This window comes from Phocoena sinus, chromosome 15, assembly GCF_008692025.1.
Source record: "Phocoena sinus isolate mPhoSin1 chromosome 15, mPhoSin1.pri, whole genome shotgun sequence".
In the NCBI taxonomy this organism is placed as follows: Eukaryota; Metazoa; Chordata; class Mammalia; order Artiodactyla; family Phocoenidae; genus Phocoena; species Phocoena sinus.
In genome coordinates this window covers 85,179,456-85,199,753 of record NC_045777.1, presented here as the reverse complement: position 1 = coordinate 85,199,753, position 20,298 = coordinate 85,179,456, and the positions used below count along the sequence as shown (strand labels likewise).

Here is a 20,298-nt window from a genome sequence, read left to right as displayed (position 1 = left end):
CCCCGTCCTCCTGCCGCCCCTGTGGTCCAGCGGCCGGATGGAGGGGCCCCGCCCGGGCTCTCGTTTCCAGGGGCTGTGGACTCGCAGTGGACTTCAGTGGGCCCGGCTGAGCTCCCTGCTCCTGCTCAGATTCTCCGAGACAAACGGGTGGCCCAGCCTCTGTCCCCGGGACCCCGGGACTAACCGTGTGCCCTCGCTTGCTTTCCAGGCTACCAGATCTCCTGGGAGGTGTACGGGAAGAGCGACTCGCGGCTGCAGCTCACTCTCAACAGCTCAACGCACGAGTATAAGATCCAGGGGCTGTCCTCTCTCACCACCTACACCATCGACGTGGCGGCCCTCACCGCCGTGGGCGCTGGCCTGGCCACCTCGTCCACTATCTCTTCCGGGGTGCCCCCAGGTCAGTGCACTCGGGCCCTGGCGTCCCCGCTGCCGCGTTTCCCTGGGCCGCTTCTCACGCTCGGAGTTGATGGGCATCTTTTGTGCAGAAGTCCCTGGGGGCCTTTAAAAGAGGGGTGTCAGCTCCTGGCTCGGATGGCCGGGGGTCAGTGAACGTTACACTTAAGACCAGGAAGCACAAAACTGCATTCACGCAACAAAAGAGTGAAAATGTGGGTTTGAGGGAAGGAGTGAGGAGAAGGTAGGTGGCGGGAAAAGGCACGGGGTGCGGGGGGGAGGGGAGCGAGGAAGGGGCGTGAAGGGTGAAGAGTCTGTCCACACACAGCAGGGACGAGGGGACCCTGCTCGCGGGGCTTTCTGGAAGTCAGAGTCTCCTCCTAAACGTTCACCCTCATCCAGCTTTGGAAATTGCACTCAACTTTTTCTCTCCACAGTTTATGTTTAAAACGAAAGTGTTTTTCCGAGGAATTCACAAAATACGTGTGGGTGTGAGAGGATGTCATGGGGCCATCCGTTCAGTCCTGTAATTAAAGCCAGAGGTCTCTTGCTCTTTAAAAAGGTCAGTTGGCCTCGTTTTGGTCTTTGAGAAAAAAGCAAAACGGCTTTGCTCATCAGGCCCGGAAGGGCTGACACCGGCATTTACCCCCATAGCACCCTCCACGCCCAGTTAGGGTTTTGTAACCTAATTATTTTCTTGGAAGCCTGGCACACCACACGGGACCCGAAGAGAATACAAAACAAATAAAATGTATACAGTTTTTAAAACTCCCCAGAGGAATAACCGCCTCTCCGCACAGGCGCTGTGTTTCGGGAGAAGCCGTGGGGTGGTAGCGAAGGAGGGAGTGTATCCTGTCCTCTGAGCGCTGTGACCCCACGGGGCCCTTTCTACCTTCCTGGCCATCAGGGGAGCCTGGAGCCCTCGGCGTCCCGAAGCCAGGCTTCCTGTCTACTGATATGCAGTCACCGCTGCCCTCCCTCTCAGGCAGTGATGCTTCTAGCGCTGTCCTGAGCATCAGATGTGGGCTTCCCCCTGATCGGTGCTGGGTCCACTCCCGCACGGCCGACTCCTGGGTCTGGGGTGAGGCTGCAGAGCTTGCAGTGGAACAAGCCCCAGGTGGCACCCACACTGCTGGTCGGGGACCACACCTGAGGCAATCTGATGTTTTTTTAAAGATATTTTCAAAATACACGTATCCTTTCTTAAGAAAGAAGTCCTTGGCTTCCAGAGAGATGCAGTTATTCTGCGTAAACAGCCAGCTGCCAAAGCACACATTTAAAATGTTGTCAGTGCTTTAATAACTAGTGGCGAGGAGATGATGACGGCACGTGATTTCATCTGACAGACACGGCTGACGTACAGCGGCCGGGGTAACGCTGGGGGCACGTCCCTGTGCGTGACCAGGTTGTTCCCTGGACGGCTTGGACACCGTCCAACCGGGGCTGGGAAGTGGACGAGCTGACCTCACCTCCGCCCCCAGCGTGACCGTGACCAGCTCTGCCCTGGACGCAGAGAAGCGCTGGAGTGGACACGGGCCGAGCTGTGCCGAGTGAACCTGATACCCAGGCTCGGGGGAGGCCGTGGGGCTGCTGTTGCTTCCCTGACGGTTCGGGTCACCTGTAGCCGGGGGTCCATCCTGGGGCAGGCCGAGCCAAATCACGTGATGACGATCCCTTTGGGGGCTGTGTTCCATTTGCCGTGCTTAAAGTTTACATCCATCAACAACTGAAGAACCAGCTAAAGAATCCAGAGAGCGGAGAAATTTGCAAAAGAGAGTCACTTGTCCTTCGATTTAAATATTTTCCTCTTCGAATTCATTAGACGTGACGTGGAAAGGACCCTCGAGAGCCTAGCGACGCTGCCTGTGCAAATACTGAACTGATCGCCAAAGAGGTCTTATTGTCCCTGTGCGAGACCTGGTCTTAAATACCCCAAACACGGGCGAGTTCAGAAGCTGTTCCTCAGATACGGTGCGGCCCGAGGGCCTTTCTCCTGCTCGCGTTGCATCTTTTTCGCTTTCATTTCATCCTGCTGTCTTTCTCTAGAGTTTTTGCATCGCCCGATAACGTAAGAGCTCTCATTTTGCACTCACAGTATCTCACTTCTGAGTGGGATGGGCTCCTTGGGGGGAGTGGGCAACCCGCCTGTGTTCAGCAAGGAGGCTTAGCCGCAGGCAGCCTGAGAGGGGGGAGCCTCGTGCAGAACCCACCCGCCCCTCATTTAGCTGCCAGAGCAACCAAGCACCGGCAGAGCGGGAAGAGTTCTGCGCTCTCACCTGAATCCAGTTGTCTTGGAAACCAGAGCCAGGGAGCCTACGGCTCAGGACCCGCACACCTCGCCACGTCAAGCTGCCTGGAGACGCACGGGGTGCACGCTCCCCCCGCCTCTTTCGAAGGCGTCAAGGTCATTGTCAGAGGGAGGAGGGACGGTCGGTCCTTTGGGTTCTTTGAGGATCCTGGAAGAACCACCTTCATCCATCCTTTCTTCACTCAGCAAGTGTCTGCTGGTCACCTGCTGTTCAGGGAGATGATGAGTGAGACGTGACCCGACCTTCATGGTTTGTCATCTGGGAGCCACGTTCACAGGTCTCCAGTGACACGGCACGTGGCCTGGAGCCTGACGGGCCACCCCGTTGGAGTGGCAGTCATGCTGTGAGCACATTCCTGGAAAGCTGTGCTTCTCACCTTCGTGGTTGTGAAAACAAGCCCTGTTCTGATATAAAGGCATTTTGGAGCTGTTTACTTGCTGATATGTTGATACCCTTCTTAAGCTGTGACAGAATTTAAACTTCCACCTTTCCCCTTTCATTTATCTCCAGAACTGCCTGGTGCCCCATCCAATCTGGTCATTTCCAACATCAGCCCTCGCTCAGCCACCCTGCAGTTCCGACCCGGCTATGACGGGAAGACATCCATCTCCAGGTGGATCGTGGAGGGACAGGTATGGTCTCCTTGAAGCCGAGAGTTGCAGTTTCCACAGAGTAACACTGGGGCCTAAAGCTGAAAGACGGTTGACTGATGCCTTTGCAGAGTGAGGAATCCGTAGCTGGAGCTGCCTCTGGGTAGTTTGGGAGGTGGTGATGTTTGGAGGAGGAGAACCAGAGACTGGAGGCGGCTGGGATGTCGGGGTTAGGGTGTGGGAAGATGGGGGAAAACGGGGTGTTAGGCTGGGCTCTTACTGGAGGGTGGGAGAAGTGATCATGGGGTGAGAATTCAAGTTGTGGTTCAGTATATGGTAAGTTCCTCCAATTTGATGGCGTTGTTGGTTGAGATTCTTCTTTTAATTCTATAGCACAATTCGCTACCGAACAGACTAAGAGGATTGTTTGGTACAACTTTTCTCTCAGATGAATGAATGAATGAATATGCATTTACTCAGCAGTGTTTGTAGAGCGTGTTTAGTTCCAGGCACTATTCTAGGCACGAGGGGCACAGTGGTAAGCAAAAACAGACAAAGTCTGTGCCGTAAAGGAGGAAGGTTCTCTCTCAGGAGAAGGACCCTCAGGTTGCTGGGAGAGGAACATGCGCTTTACCTGTGAGGACGGCAGGGGTGCCGGATGGCTGGAGTGAGGGCGTGTAGGGAAGAGCCGGGGGCAGGTCACGGGGATCCTGAGGGTCGACCTTAGGGAGAACTTTGCCTCTGACTCAAAGCACGATAGCAAGATAGCAAGCCCCACAGGGCTCGTGCGTCAGAGGGAGGGTCACAGGGGCCTCGGTGAATCCCACCCACCCAGAAGCGCCTTGTTCTAAGAGCTGAGAAAACAGACAAAAGACCCGCACGACGCGGGTGGTAAAGTTTCCAAACAGTTATTGTCCGTAGTAAAACCCTAGCGATTTTCGTGACTGTGCTTGTGCTCTACTGCAAGACAGTTCGCTCTTGGAAACTGGCCATAAATCAGGGCACGAATTCCATCTACATCTTCAAAACTTTCATTAAGCAACTGTTTCCAGAAACCTCTGCAGGATTCTGACAGTGGGAACCAGCTATTTGGAACTGATCAATCAATGGGGCTGGAACAATTATTCACGTAGAAAAAAATCACCGTATGCCCCTACCTCCCATCAAACTGAAGAAGTAAATCCCCTGGAAATGAAAACCAAAAGAATAAAAGCGAACTTTAAAACGCATCAAAGAAAATCAAGGAGAAAAATTGTGGGATCTCCTGGAAACCAGTCCTGGCGTCTCAGAGTCGGCCAGACGGAGCCGGGCGAGTGCTCGGAGGGACACAGAAGCCGAGAGTCTGTCCTTGGCGTCACCGGACAGCAGTACAGCTGGGCACGGTGAACGCCAAGGACACAAACTCCGAGGGCTTCTGAGTGGGAGTCAGGCCAGGCGGGGCCACAGGAGCGGAGATGCCCACCCCTCCGTGGCTCAACTCAAGATCTGCGTCTTGTGCTTCCAGAGCCGGACCTGGGAGCGTCCACACTCCTTCTGCCCTGGGTTCTGTTCGCCAGGACAGTCGCGGGCTCCAGGCAGCCGCAGGGGGTCTGGGAAGGGTCCTTCCTTCTGTCTGTCCGAGGAGAGGAAGCGATGGGGGAACACATAGCACTTCTCTCCACACTACGTTTGCTTCGTGCTTCTGTCCCACGACTGACCTATTTATATTTTTAATCTAAAACATTTTAAACATACCCAAAAGGAAGCAGCGTGATCTGACGAGCTCCCACACACACCCGTCACCCAGGCTCGTCTCTTCTCTTATCTAGATCCATCTAGTCCTACTTTTTATTGTTGCTGGAGTGTTTGGGGGTTTTGTTTTCAATTAAAAGAAATTTTACTGAAGTATCGTCTGTTCATACTACTACATTATTTTCAGTTGTACAACATAGCGATTCAATGTTTTTATAGATTATACTCCATTTAAAGTTATTACAAAATAGTGGTTATATTCACTGTGCTATACATTAAGTCCTTATATCTTATTTATTTCATGCCTATTAGTTTGCACCTTTTCTTTTTAACTTGAAGTATAGCTGCTGTACAAAATTATATAAGTTACAGGTGTACAGTATAGTTATTCACGATCTTTAAAGGCTGTCCTCCATTTATAGTTATTATAAAATATTGGTCTATTGCCCGTGTGGTACAACACATCCTGTAGCTTAGTTTGTGCCTCGTACTCCCCTGCCCCACGTGCCCCCCCTACCCTCTCTCCACTGGTGACCACTGCGTGTATCAGACCACACGTCATTTTATTCCCACATATTCAGCACTGAATGGGCACAAATTTCACAAGCACGGTGTTGAGGAAGGGAAGCCACGCTCGTGATTTGAGTCCACAGGTACAAAGTCCCAGGCGTTAGAGCACTGGCCCCCTCTGGGGTCTTGTACGGGAAGGCTCTGGAATGGTAGGAATGTCGTCTCTCGGTCTGGATCTGGGTTGCACGCCTGTTCTCATCCTATGCACTTGTCTTCCTTCGATACCTTTACGTTAAACTATGGATGCATTTTCTCATAATGAGAATGCCATTATCACACCTGACAAAATTAATAAACATTCCTTAATATCATCTAATAATCAGGACACATTCACATTTCCCCAGATTTTCCGAAAACGTCTCTTTACTGTGGCTTTGATGAGAACAGGATCCAGAGTTCACGTTATGCATTTGGTTGTCTCTTAAATCATTTCTTTAAAAATTTTAACAGCTTTCTCAAGGTGTAGTTGGCATATAATAAACTTGACATTTCTAGAGTGTACAGTCTGTTAAGTTTTGACCCAGACATGCACGTCTGTATACCTGTAAGGCCCTCACCACAGTCTAGATAGTGAGCAAGCCCATCGGCCCCACGAGCTAGCTGCCTTGCGCCCTTTGTAATCCTCCCTAGCACCCACTCAAGCCCACCCTGTCCCCGCCCACCACTCAGCTGCCTTCTGCCACTAGAGATGTTGCCCTTTTCACCCAGAGCCCCTTCTGTTCCCCTGCCACTGCCTTGTTACAAACCCCAGTCCCCTGTCCCGTGGAATGCCCTCCATCGGAGAAGCATCTCCCATCTGCATCCTTGTAGTGTCACTTCACGTGTCCCCCTGCCCCCGTGTTTCCTGTAAACAGGAAGTTCATTCTAAAACCTCCATTGGACCGTTCCCGCGTTGTCGTGGTCACTGTGGTGGAGAGTAATTCCTGGGCGGGGCTGGGGGCTTCATATGGCGGCACATCAGGACACCTGGGGTCTCGGGATCCCCCCTAGGGAACGTAGGGACAGCGCACGATCGGCAGCCTGGTCCCTGCCTTGTCCTCCCGTCAGCTTCGTATCCAGTGCTCTCACCCATTGGTGACCTTTGCCTGAATTCAGTGTTATCTACAGATACTCAAAATGGCAACTTTCTATCAGTCTTTCCGCGTTTAGTAGCTGGAGCTCTGAGAAGCAGCGCTACCTCCTCCCTCAGGTCAGGTCGTTACCCTGAACACAGGAAGGCAGGGCATTGCAGAGTGAGGAACCGGCTCCCAGTCACTCCCAACGTGAACAGGTTTTTCTTCCTTCCTTTTTTGCCCTGCTCTCTCTTTTCCTGAGTGTCAGTAGGACAGGACGGGTTTTTTTGTGTCTTCAGTCTGTTTCAGTCACCTACAGTCATCATTCTTTTTGAACCTAACACTGACCCATCTTGGCCAGTGGGCAGCCCTTCACGTTCTAGGTGTTTTGACCTCACGATAACTGATCTTGGATGATTTCCTTGTTTCCTGATGCAGGGGGATTTCCCGGGAGCACCTTGTGCCTTCGCGCGCCGAGCTGAAGCTCAAACTGAGCCGCTGCTACCTGGTTTCGTTTAGCGTCAAATTGTATTTGAAGGCCATGATCTGGGCACTGAGGGGAGGGGAGGGTGCTCATTGCTGCTGACTGGTCATTGTTTCTCGACTTTTCCAGCGGATAGAGAGAGGAAACGCATGTGTTTGGAAACATCGTGGGTTCGTACTGATATTTCCAATTCAAATTTAAGATTACTTAATTTTGAATTTACGTTTTCAGTAACTTTTATGCTAAAAGTGTGCTTTCTAGAAATATTAACAAAATTACTTATTTTCTTTATCCTGTTATTCTATAAAGAGTTTCAAAATTGCAATGTCCATGATATTGCTAAGGAGCCTGCTGAATGCGACTTACTTGTCGTTAGACCGTATTACACTGTGAATGTACCGTCAAAATACTGAGTCTAAATTCTTCTCTGTGTGTTTCTATCACCAACCTAATACAGATTAGCTTCATTCATTTCAGTGTCTTTGTTTTGTTGATTTGCTTCAATTTTTAGAGATTGCTTTCTTTAAATATCATTTGTACTTTTTTTTTTTGCGGTACGCGGGCCTCTCACTGTTGTGGCCTCTCCCGCTGCGGAGCACAGGCTCCGGCGGGAGCGGCAGGCTCAGCGACCATGGCTCACGGGCCCAGCCGCTCCGCGGCATGTGGGATCCTCCCGGACCGGGGCACAAAACCGTGTCCCCTGCATCGGCAGGCGGACTCTCAACCACTGCGCCACCAGGGAAGCCCTTAAAATTTAATTGACTTTCGAGCACGTAACTCGTTTGCATGATCTCAAAGTCAGAACTACTAGTTGTGTTCAGGGAAGTTTGTGTTCGTCGTTCTCCCTTTACGCTGTTGCCTCTCTCCCCAGAAGCCCCACAGTAGGTTTCCGGCTGGTCCTCTTTTGTCTTTTGCAGCGGTAGCAATACACGTACCCGTGTCCCCCTTCCGTATGCAGAAGGTGCTTTGCTTTCTTCAGTTGAGGACACGTGAACGTCATGTGCCTGGCGTATGGTCTTCCCTTGTGTGGACGTGCAAGTTTGTGTGTTCAGCTGGTCCTCTGGACACCTGGGCTGTGCATTCCTCTCCTGCTGCTGCCACAACGAACAGCCAAAACCCAGTGGCTGGAACGACACAAGTGTGTTATCTCACAGCTTTGGGCTCCATGGGCTGAAGTCCAGGTGTGGGCAGGTTGCGTTCCTGTCCGGAGGCTCTGGAAGGCCACCATCTCCTGCTCGTTCAGGCTGTTGCCGGTGGTCCTAGGACCGAGCTGGCTGTCACCATCCCCAGCTTCTACGGCCACCACGTCCCTCCCTCCACTTTCAGAGCCAGGCATGGCGGGTAGATCCTTCCCAGGCTTCAACTGTCTCCTTCTGTCTCATCCCTCTGACCCACTCTGCTGCCCCACTCTCGCACTTTCCAGGACCCACCCCTATAATCCAGGGTAATCTCCCTATTTTAAGGCTCTTGACCTTAATCATGTCTGCAAAATCCCTTCTGTGTGGAGTAACTACCCACAGGTCCCAGGGATTAAGGTGTGGACACCTGGGGGGTGGTGGGGAGGATGCCTGCAGGGGGCATTATTCTACCTAAAGGTGCTTTCAGCCTTTTGCATACGCAGTTTGTACTTTTGCCACTGAATCTTTGGGATCGATTCCTAGGAACGGGATTTCAAGATCAAGCAATGAATGTATATGTAAATTTCCTAGACATTACCAAATCCCTCTGCTATAGGTTGTACATTTTGCATTTCCATCAGCAGTATATATAATTTGTTGCCATGCCAGAAAAAATTGAAGTCTAATTTATCAATCTTTTCTTGCAAGGTTTTGCACTTCAAGTCTTAGATAGAAAGATTTTCCTCCTTCTCAGGTTAAAAAGGAATTCACCCAATTTTTTTACTACCAGTTCTATGGTTTCATGTTTGCATTTAGGTCTCCATCCATCTGGAATTTGTTCTTTTGTATGGAGTGGGGTATGAGTCCATCTTTTATCACTTTGCAAACAGCTGTGCAATTGTCCCCAGAACGTCTATTAAAAAGTCCGTTTTTTCCTCCTGATTTGTAGTATTAAATTCCCATATGCACTCGGGTCTGTTTCTGAACTGTTTATTCTGTTCTATTAGTCAGGCTCTTCGTGCTCTAACTCTACACTGTTTAATTAGAGAGGTTTTAAAATTTGTTTTAATGTCTGGTAAGGTCTTCCCGATCCCCACCAACATACACGCACGCACACGCACGCGTGCGCACTGCTTTACTCTCCTTGCTGTTGTCTGATGATATCGTCTTTCTATCCAAGAACATGACACATCTTTCCATTTGTTTGAACCTACTTCTGTCAGCTCTTTTCTTCCCGGCAAAGGCACTGGGCTATCTATTCCTACCTTCACTCTGCTCCCAAAAAGGCAGGCAAACTGAGGGGCCATCAGCGTGCCTCAAAAACTGTGATTGGAAAAGTATGGACTGTGCACCAGCGCCCCGGCCCCCCTTTTTCTTGCCCTCCTTTCCTAGCTCTGTGGTCCTGGACATAATTTAACTTCTGCGCAAGCCCCAGCATCCTCGTCTGTAAAACAGGGTCAGTAGTGCTGTTGCAAGATGGTCGGGAGGATGAATCAATGTATGTACATTTTGTTACATTTTCTGACTCTGTTGCTGGCATGTAAGATCACGGTTGATTTTTGAATTTTTTTTTTTTATTTAATGAACTCTCCTGTGTTCTAAGTGCTTTTACAAACATTAACTCATTTAAACCTCGTACTGACCGAGAGGAGGCTGCTGTGACCCACTCCTGCAGACAAGACCCGAGGGACTCAGTTCCGTCCCCGGACCACACGGCTCAGCCTGGGAGGGGATCCGGCTTGAGCGGCCTGGCCCCTGGCCCACACCTGAGGCTGCAGCTGTGCCACCGCCCAGCCTGGTGTGAGGGCCTCAGGGCCAGAAGCTCGGAGAATGTCTTGTTAGTCTGTTAATTCTTCTGTAGTTTTCTGTCAAGAAGTCACGTCACCTGCTGCTAGTGACAGTTTTATTTCTTCCTTTGAAACCTTTCTTTCTCTTTTCTGTTTCTTGTTATTTATCGTTCTTAATGGGAGGGCTAGATCGTCCTGTATCATAGTGAACTGGAGCAGCGTTAGGACAACCTTTGTTTTATTACTAACTTTAAAGAAATTCTTTTAAGATTTTATTATCTAGTGTGACATTTACAAGACTTATGGGAGGTTTTGTGTGGGATTCTTGAGGCTTTGTTTTTGCAGCTAGTTTGTATTGGGTTCAGACGATGCTTTTCTAAGCCTGGTTTGCTAGGAGGGGTTTTTTTTTTTTTTTTTTTTTGCCTTTTTTTTAGGATTAAAAAAATCATGAAGAAGTTTAATTTTGTCAAACTGTTTTCTGCATCTACTGAGTTGTTCATGTTTTTTCTTCTTTCATCTGTTGGTGAGATGATTTATGTTGATATTCTAATGTTCGCCCGTCCCAGTGTTCCTGAGATAAACACAATGTGGTGGTCATTTTGTTTGCTTTAGTTTGGGTTTAAGATTTTTGTATTCATGTTCGGAGGTGAACTTGGCTTTTCTGGTTGTTGGTTTGGCTTTCAAGACCAAGCGTTCACTTTCTCACCAGTTTTCATAAATTCGGTTGTGATTGCTCTGAGGGGAGCTGAGAGGGAGGGGTGCTGACGCCCTGGCCTTGCTGGCACAGACAGGAGCCTCGTGACCATCTTCCTAAGGTAGCCGGCATTCTTCATCCCAGCCGCGGGTCAGTGCAGATTCCAGGACACACCAGCGCTCAGACCCCACCTCAAATCAATTCGTCAGCATTTCCGGGCGTGGGGTCCGTCCTGTTTGTGTGGAACTTCCCCGGGTGACACGGGGGGTTGAAAAGGTACCACGTTTGCTGCTCTGGTCCTGCCTCGGGGGCCCCGTGCATGGGGCCTGGAGTAGGACGTGTCAGTGATCCGGCCTCTGCCCACGTCTCTTTCCAGAGGTTCCGAGGCTCCATTCCCCAGGGAGGATGATCTGGGCAGGCTCCGTGCCTTTCCCCAGAGGTGGCCGTGCCCCTTCCCCAGGCCTGCACCTGGCGTCTCAGAGTGGCCAGGGCGGTGCAGGTCCATGGCACGGGGCCCGTGGGCGATGGCACAGACTCCCCCGGCTGTGCAGCTCCTGGGCTGCCGTGCTCACAGCTAGCTCACCGCCAGCCTGTAGCCATTTCTTAAAAGTTTGAGATTGCCCTGAAGTTCATTTTTACCCTTCACCTTGAAAGTATTTCAAAACCACAGAAAAGTTGCAAGAATACTACAAAGAATGACCCTTCACCCAGACACCCTATCCAAGTTTTGTCAGTGGTCCCCAAATGTCCTCGGTAGCAAAAGGATCCAGTCCAGGACCACACACTGCACCCGGCTGTCCTGTCTCTCCATCCCCCTCACCTGGATTAGTTCCTCGGCCATTCCTGTCATTTCATGACCTCGACAATTTCAGAGATCACAGGCCATTCATTTCCTAGGATATCCCTCAATGTGGATGTGTATATTTCTTCACGATTAGACCCAGATTATGCATTTTTGGTCAGAATGTCACAGAAGCGATGCTGAGTTCTTCACACTGTGTCTTGTTGGGTTTAACGTGATATCGAAATGCCCCATCTCTGGTGGAGTTAATTTTGCTTACTCGATTAAAATGGAGTCCACCGGGTTTTGTCCGCTGTAAAGTTACTTTTCTCCCTTTCACGATGAATAAGTATTTTGTGGGGAGATACTTCAAGATTATGTGAAAATCTCATTCTCCTTTCCACTCACATCCCTAGTTTGTCATTCAAATAGTACAGTGTGGCACGCACTTGTGACCTTTCTAATTCAATCATTTCTTCTACACTTTTTTTTTTTTTTTTTTTTTTTTTATTTTTTTTTGCGTTACGCGGGCCTCTCAATGCTGTGGCCTCTCCCGCCGCGGAGCACAGGCTCCGGACGCGCAGGCCCAGCGGCCATGGCTCACGGGCCCAGCCGCTCCGCGGCATGTGGGATCTTCCCGGACCGGGGCACGAACCCGCGTCCCCTGCATCGGCAGGCGGACTCTCAACCACTGCGCCACCAGGGAAGCCCTCTACACTTATTGATTGGACTTTTATCGTTAAAAAACCAAAGAGCTTTCTCTTCTCACTTATTTATTCATTTATTTGTTTATATCGGCGTGGACTCACGGATTCCTATTTTATGTAACAGGCTGTAATCCGTTGCTGTCATTGTTTACAGTGATGCTCAGACTTTCCTACGTTTGACCCGTGGGGGGCCCTCCAGCCAGCATCTGTGTTCTTTTCACATGTTCCAGTTACAGGGATACCTCCTTACCTTCTGGCACAAGATGTTCCTGGATTATCTTATTCTTTCACCTTCCTTCCCAGCCATTCTCCAAGGAAACTTGGATCCTTTCAGTGGAGAGTGGTATTTAGAAAGCAAGATCTGGGCACTAGATGTGCTCCTTGCTCCTAGGGTGTCGTAGCTCCCGGGCCCTCTCAGCGCACAGAGCTAGGAGACACACGCGCTCACCTGCATGCAGGTCTGCATCCAGGTCTGTCTCTGTATCTGTCTGCACACACTGAGAAGCGGTCGCATCCATTTACTCAGGCTACCCCCCTTTCCACATTTATACTAGCCCTGCTTTGCTCCCAGTATCCTCATTCTGTTTACTTACTTGCCGGGTCCCCCATATGCGGCCAGTCCTTTGAGCCGGGTGGACACCTTCTCTGCACAGGTCCGGATAAGCTCCTTTGCCTTGACCTTCTGGAAGGAAGGATGAAGGCTGCCCTAAGACTTTTAACTTGCAAACTTAAGTTATCAAAAGCTGAAGTTAACCATTATCTCTATCTTCCTCCCAGTGGTACAGGATTCTAAAATTCCTTAATTCCAAGTCATACTCGTGGCTGTGTCCAGTGTTCACTTCTTCCTTGTTTCCTACATCCGCGAAGGCTCCGATGACAATTACCGTCTTCTCTCACAGTCAGTGCTTGCTTAGCTTTCACGGCGAGTTTAGCTGCAGCCTCACTTCCCACTCTTGGCCTCCAGGCACGGACCTTGCTTCCCCTCGCGCCCAGCCATGCATCTGTTCTGCGTCTGTTACACTCTGTCCAGCTCTGCTCTGGCTTTGGGGCCGGAGGCTTTTCGGGTTAGCTAGTCTGCCATATCTCCAGAACTGGAGGTCCCTTTGAAATAGTCTTTCTAAAATATTTTAACGTTAGCTCAGCAAGTCTAAAAATTCTCGTAGCGGTGCAGACGGTTGGAACTTCAAAACCGAAAAGGTGATTTTTTCTCCTGAAACTCGTTATCTGAACCATTTGTGTTTCAGTATTCCTAGAGAGTAAATGTTCATCTATAAAAAGCAGCTTAGTGCCAAACCCCAGGGGTGAGGGTTACAGACGTTTCCTGGCCAAGAGGAGACTAGAGGATGTGTCGAGCATGCCGTCACTCGGTGGGTAGGGGCCCGAGCCGATCCCGCCCCAGAGCTGACACGCACGCGGCCCCTGTAACGACTCCTCCTGCCACGTGGACGAGGTGCCCCTTTCCTCCATCCTCTGCCCTGACTCCACCAACAGAGTGCTACCTGGTTTATGTTGTACTAATCCATTCGCTCGGGCAAATTCGTTGGAACTGGTTTTCAATCATATGCTAAGTTATCCCAAGAAAATATCACAACGATGTGGCAAAGGTTAGCGTGAATATCCATTCTGGGGCAAACGAATCCTGCTTTTATCTGTGAACGGTTCCTACTAGCCTTGAAGGCATATTACAGCAGGGTGTCCATTCAAAAATCAATGAACGGGGGGCTTCCCTGATGGCGCAGTGGTCGAGGATCTGCCTGCCGATGCAGGGGATGCAGGTTCATGCCCCGGTCCGGGAGGATCCCACGTGCCGCGGAGCGGCTGGGCCCATGAGCCATGGCCGCTGGGCCTGCGCGTCCGGAGCCTGTGCTCCGCAACGAGAGAGGCCACAACAGTGAGAGGCCCACGTACCGCAAAAAAAAAAAAAAAAAAAAAAAAAAATCAATGAATGGGCATCTCTTTGAAGGCCTTGAAAGGCACTTCATTGTTAGGCCAGTGTTCAGTTATCTGCAGACTCAAGGCAGAGCATACTTCGACCCACCCCCATCATCTCCTAAGACGCACATGGCCCCGTCCAGGTAGAGAACAGGCCTGCAGCCTCTGAGAGATCTTTCCTTGTGCCACCCTCCTGGCCTCATCACATTCCATGCATCGTCCTCTGACTCACCCCCAGGAGGGGCCACAGACGAGGTCCCTGAGGACATGTGGCACGAAGAACGACACTGTCAGTGACACAAAGACAGTGCAGGCTTTGGGGCCAGAGAGACCGGGCCTTGAACCCCAGCTCTGCCCCTCCCTTTCAGGTCCTTCAGCTGTAGAACAGGAATGATGGCACCTGTCTTGCAGGCTGCTGGAGGACTAGAACATTTGGTTATGTTTATGTATCTAAGATGTGCATGGCTCTGCGTTCTATAGGCATGAGGTACTTTACAAGTAAAATCTCCTCTGAGAAGGCCGCCAACCCCTCAGGGCAATGGGAGGCCGTGTCCATGTCATGTTGTCCCCCGGGAAGCCTCAGTGCACCACCGCTACTCCTCTGAGGGTGTCTTGGCACATTGCTGGTCCAGGCAGGCTCCAACTTTCCTAGACTCAACACGACGGGACCCTAGAGACCGTGATTGGCACAGGTGATGTCTTCTGGAATATTGCACACCCAATTCCCTTCAAATGGATGCAGGCCACACCCAGGCAGGCGCTCTGTGCTGCAGCGCAGCCCCAGCGTTCGCTCACCCAGTGTCTCACCCAAGAAGCGGTTGTCGCCTCCTGCCCTGTGCCTGGCCGCGGGCTGGGATCCTCGGAGGGGTGAGGCTCGGGGGCACGCAGGCCGGCAAGAAGTCGGCCGCTTAGCGGTTAATCACGTAGAAAGTGGGGAGGTGATTATAGAGGTTTGCTCAGGGTGCTGGTGGATGCCGAGGAAGGAGGGACGGAGTCCTTCAGGTGGCCGTAGAGGCCCACGAAGGGGGTGACATCTGAGCCCCGTCCCCAGGGACCTCGACAGTTAGCCGGGGCAGAGGACGGCTGAGCAGCCCCCGGGAGCAAGGATTGGGCTCCTGCCAAAACGTTCTGTGGCAGGACGGCGTTTGCTTTCCTCCCCTCTGATCCACGTCTTTGCAGAAAAGTTTCCTTTGAATTCTGACCGTTTGTTGAAGTGCGCTGAGCAGGCTGTGTTCCTGGAGCTGTCATCAGTGAATTATGGAACCAAAGATCCTCATCACTGGAGGAGCCCCTTGAAAGGCCGTGTAATTAGCTGATGCTCAGACGTGGGTTAAAAGCTTAAATACCAGGGCTTCCCTGGTGGCGCAGTGGATGAGAGTCCGCCTGCCGACGCAGGGGATGCAGGTTCGTGCCCCGGTCCGGGAGGATCCCACATGCCGCGGAGCGGCTGGGCCCGTGAGCCATGGCCGCTGAGCCTGCGCGTCCGGAGCCTGTGCTCCGCAACGGGAGAGGCCACAGCAGTGAGAGGCCCGCGTACCGCAAAAATAAATAAATAAATAAATAGCAGCTTTTATGGGTATTTCTGGTTCCGTAATGCTTTGCTTAATTAGTAACCTTTGACTGTAGAGTGAGCAAAACATCTCCTCCCACGCTTTCATGGCGTGCGGTAAAAGGGGCGATTGCAAATGTGACGTCTTTTCCTTTGATCCTGCTTGCCGGCCCGGTGAGTCTGGGAGCCCCGCCGTTCACAGCTGTTGGCTGTGTCTCATAGCCAAGATAACACCCGGGCTTCCCCAAAGGCTGCTCTGAGCAAGGTTTTCTGTAATGAAGATGCTGGTGGTAGCACTTGGGTGCAGATAAAGCTGGTTCCATCCGAAAATGTAAAGAAAAAGCCCATTTCATGCTTATTTGTGCATAATAGGAGCCATTTTCTTAACAGGCACTGTTTCAGGGAGTGTTACGGGCTCATAAAACGCAGCGTGGGCTGCTGAGTGCTGGTCTCTAGATAACTACAGAGCAGCGGAGGTGGCGGGCCAGTGCCCAGCAGCCACGGGCGAGGCGCTCACAGATGCCCGAGGTGGCCCAGCAGTGTCTGCGGCGGTGGCATTTGGAGACACACCTTCCGCGGAGAACTCGGGGTGCGGGGTAGAGTGACCCTCTGTCTCCCAAGTACATGTCCCCCCAAGGGACCGGATCAGGGGCTGAAGAGTGGAAGGCCGGGCTTTGTTTCCTTTTCCTTTTGCTGACGTGCTCCCCCGAGAGAAAGCTTTCGGGGTGTATGGGGCCCCGTGTTTCCCCATCATACCTGGTCCAGGCCTCTCCCAGTAAATCTCTCCTGGCGTTGAGTTCTCGGGAAAAACACTTCGTTTTGTCACAGTTGAGGCCCAGGCTGCTGGGCTTGCAGCCAGCACGCTGCCTGGGAGTTCCAGGTTGGGAGCCTTCCTGCCCGTCCAAGGCCTCATCTGTCCCCTCCACGCCTGCACCCACTCCCCACGTGCTGAGGGCCGGTGGGTTCCAGTCCCGAGCTGACCTCTGGGTGCCCCCATCTCCAGCGCGGAGGGAAGAGGGACTCACGGAAGAAACAGGGCACCGGAACCTCACGGCAAGTGAGGGAGAAGCAGACAGCCGTGGGCCTCCGGGGAGGCTCCGTTCACGACCCTCCTTTAGAACGAGGACGGGGAGGTGTGCCCACGTCGGGGAAGCAGCTCTCTGAAATGTTGCTCTCAACGGTCTACTTTGCTGTGTATGCATTCCCAGTGATTTTTTTCTCTTTAACAGTCCATAAAAGTGTTAAATAGCAAGTTGGGAAACATCGAGGCTTAGGAAGATCGGAGGTTCCCTGGAACAAGATACTCAGATGCCCGGCTCTGCCCGGCAGCATCCAGTGTTCCATCCTCAGCTGGGCTCGGCTGTTCGCAGGATGGAACCAGCTGGGGCCTGCCAGGAATTACGTGGCCCCAGGAAGGCCGGGGAGGGACAGGCTGACCAGCGAAGACGGTGCCAGAGCGGAAACCGGGCACATCAGAGAGGAGCCGTCCTCGGCACGAGGCTGCCAGGGGTGTAGGAGACCCGTCGCGCTGCCAAGGGCCACAGGGACGGGGACCTGGCACGCAGAACGAGTCCTGCGGCCTCTCCTGGCCTCGCTCCCTCTGGAAAACGTTGGGAGAGAACAACGCCTTGAGAGCCTCAGCGTCGGACTCACACTTATTAAGCACTTAATAAACACAGCACATAATAAAAATATTAAAGCCAAGGCAAATGTTTGGACTCAAAGAGCTGCTTGAGTAGCTGTGGCTCCGAGGAAGGACTGTCCTTGCACTAGGAGTGTTCCTGGCACAGGCCCATGGAGACAACACAGGGTCCAGCCCCGGGAGACACTGCAGAGTCAAGCCAACCGCCAGGCCAGCTCCAGGCTGGGCCCACCAAGGTCAGCGAGCTGCTGGTGGAAGGGCGTAGTCACAGGGAGCCAAAACCATCCCGCGTCCAGCTGTCCCTGGTCCCCTTTCCCAGTAGAGACCTTCCACCCTTTGTCTATGTGTCTTCTACCTCCGACAGTGTGCTCGGTCTCTGGCAGGGTCACAGGCCAGATGCTTTTTATCTCCTCACTTCGAGGTCTGGAGCTGGGGGTTTCTGATTGCTAATTCTCTCTCCTCTTTCCCTCCATGTGGGTGGGCATTAGGGCTGCTTGTGGCCCTTTTGCTAAGCATCTGTCACCATTTCAATTGTAATACGCCTTGACTGTGGCCGAATTTCTTTTTCATAATAGGAAGAAAAAGAGTGACATTTTTTCTGAACAGTCTGTCACAGATGCATGAGAGGGCTGTCACTCCTCTGATGGCTTCTTCAACAACGGCCCAGCCATCTGAGTAAATTTGCCGAGACGGGCTTCAGCTCTGTTCTGGTGTAATGTCTCTGCCTGAGCGCTTAGGTACCGAGGGGATGGGTGACGGTGAAATATACACTCGGATATTCCAAAATGCTTATTGTTGGCTTCATTGTCCATAATAACACCCTTACGATGACTCTTCTCTTTTATTTCTCAACTTGCGTAGGAAATCTGTACAAGACGAATGGTTGGAAGTGGCTTTTTTGTTCATTAGCCTGTCAGATCCTTTTAGGTCCTATTATGGGACTTTTAAAAATAAGACAGGAGAAGAAAATACTGCAGAGTAAGTGACAACTCAAGTACAACTGAGGGACGCGTTTTACTACAAACGTCATTTTCAAAAAATAGAGGTCAATGCACATATAAATCACAACTGTCAGACTAAATTAAATTTTACAAGAGTGATATTTTCCTGTTCTTTCTGAGGACCGCTCAAACTCTTCCATCCTAATTCTCTTGTTGGAATTTTAGATCTGCCTGTATGTTTCATTTTTCTGGTCACTAGGTTTTATACTTGTTTCATTTAGTCATACATTCATCCAGCAAACGTTTATTAAGCGTCTACTGTCATATAGGTTTCAGGATTCATGCTTCATACTAGATTACAAAGATGGAAAACTTTTAGTCCCCACCTCCAGAAACTCACAATCTGGGCGGAAATGTGGGAGGGATGATTGAGATGTAATATAATAACCAATAGAAACGACGCTTGTGAGAATTGTTATAAAAAATGTTGCCAAGACAGTGGCAGAAAGAGAATGGGTAACAGAACAGGGTAATCAAGGAGGGCTCCATGTAGGAGGTGAACTCTAAGTTGGGCCTTGAAGGATGCACAGTATCTTGATGGGGAGCAGGGCATTCCAAACAGGGAGAATAGCGGAGCGAAAGGCATGGCACCCGCTGTTTTAAAATGTGAATTTCACTTCTATTCAGGTAGAGTGAGGCCAATGGATCAGGAGACAACTCCCTGAAAAGACCATTTGTTTCTCACAGATCCCAAGAGGAGGGAGCACGTGATGCCGGGCAGGGCCGCACAAGGAAGCACCAGGGTCTCCCAGGGGGCAGAGGGGGGCAGTGTGGACCAGAGACTTCACTGTGGTTTCCATGGAAGGAGTGGACAAGGCAGGATGGGCAGACTGAGGACTGGCTAGTCTGGGTCATTCCAGCAGGCTCTGGGGCACAGGGCCCGTCCCTGGTTGTCTGGTACCTGCCCTAGGTGACGAGGGCAGGGGGACAGTGGTCCAGAGTGTGGGAGCCCCGTGGAGGAGGGGGTGGGGTGAGGGCTCTGGGTTGGTTGGTTTGCATTGGAAAGGTGTGCTCACAGGTGAGTTGTTTGTTGTCTCTAGGACCCGGCTGCCCTGGGAGGGGCAGTCCCAGCTGGGTCAGCCAGGCCCCGGATGTCAGGGCATGAAATACAGAAACTAGAACTGTGGCTGATACACACGTGGTGAGGGCTGAGCAGCTGCATGGTCGGGCCCCGTGTGAGCTGGTGGTGATGGGAGGCGAGACCGGAGGGGAGGCAGGAGCCGGTGCGAGCAGCCTGCAGCATTTTACTAAGGGTGGAGATTGTCTGTGTCCGAAAACGTCGGCAAGAGCCTGCGTCTCCTGGTCTCTGAGCATGTACCAGGGTGTCTCGGCACTCCCCACGCTTCACCCCAGCAGTCTCCCGACGGACCTTCACTTCGGAGCCCAGGGCCGGGTCCCCGCATCACACGAGCATGTGTCGGGCCGGTTCCGGTGTCCCAGTCCCTTTCCCGACCCTCCACACGCACCCCGCTCCTCGCTGGCACTGCAGGATCTTAGAAAGTGGCACCAACTCCCGCCACGGGGCGCAGGATGGCGTGGGCAGTCCTGTTTGTCCTTGAGAGGCCTTGTGTCTCACGGGAGAGAAGGGACAGACACAGATGCCGTCCCCCCACACTTGTGACAGACGCGGAGGAGGCCAGCCTCGCTGTCGAGGCAGGGAGGAGAGGAGCCAGGGGTCCGGGGTCCCACGGCAGGACGGACGGAGACTGCGGCTGGAGGGCGGGCGGGGTGCCGAGACCGGTCCCGAGCCGCCAGGTGTCGTGGAGCCGCTCTTGTGTGTGGGGCTTGGGCCAGTCACAGGGGGCCCACAGACTCAAGGGAGGCAGGCCCCCAGGGGCCCCCAGTGCAGGGACAGTCGTGCGTGCACATGTGGCTTCCAGGAGAAGCCTTTTCTTGGGTAGGGGAGGACTTTATGGAAAAACTGGTTCCTGGACGGATATTTCAGAGGGGATGTG

The 20,298-nt window shown here is 52.0% G+C and overlaps 1 protein-coding gene across 1 annotated transcript in view; it reads left to right on the top strand.

Moving 5' to 3' along the window:
* SDK1 (sidekick cell adhesion molecule 1) overlaps nucleotides 1-20,298 on the top strand; it is a 530,463-nt gene that overhangs the window by 397,104 nt on the left and 113,061 nt on the right. Inside the window, exons 20-21 of the mRNA XM_032606677.1 lie at nucleotides 209-400; nucleotides 3,216-3,337. Of these exons, the coding sequence (XP_032462568.1) occupies nucleotides 209-400; nucleotides 3,216-3,337 (314 nt within the window). The remainder of the gene's footprint in view (nucleotides 1-208; nucleotides 401-3,215; nucleotides 3,338-20,298) is intronic.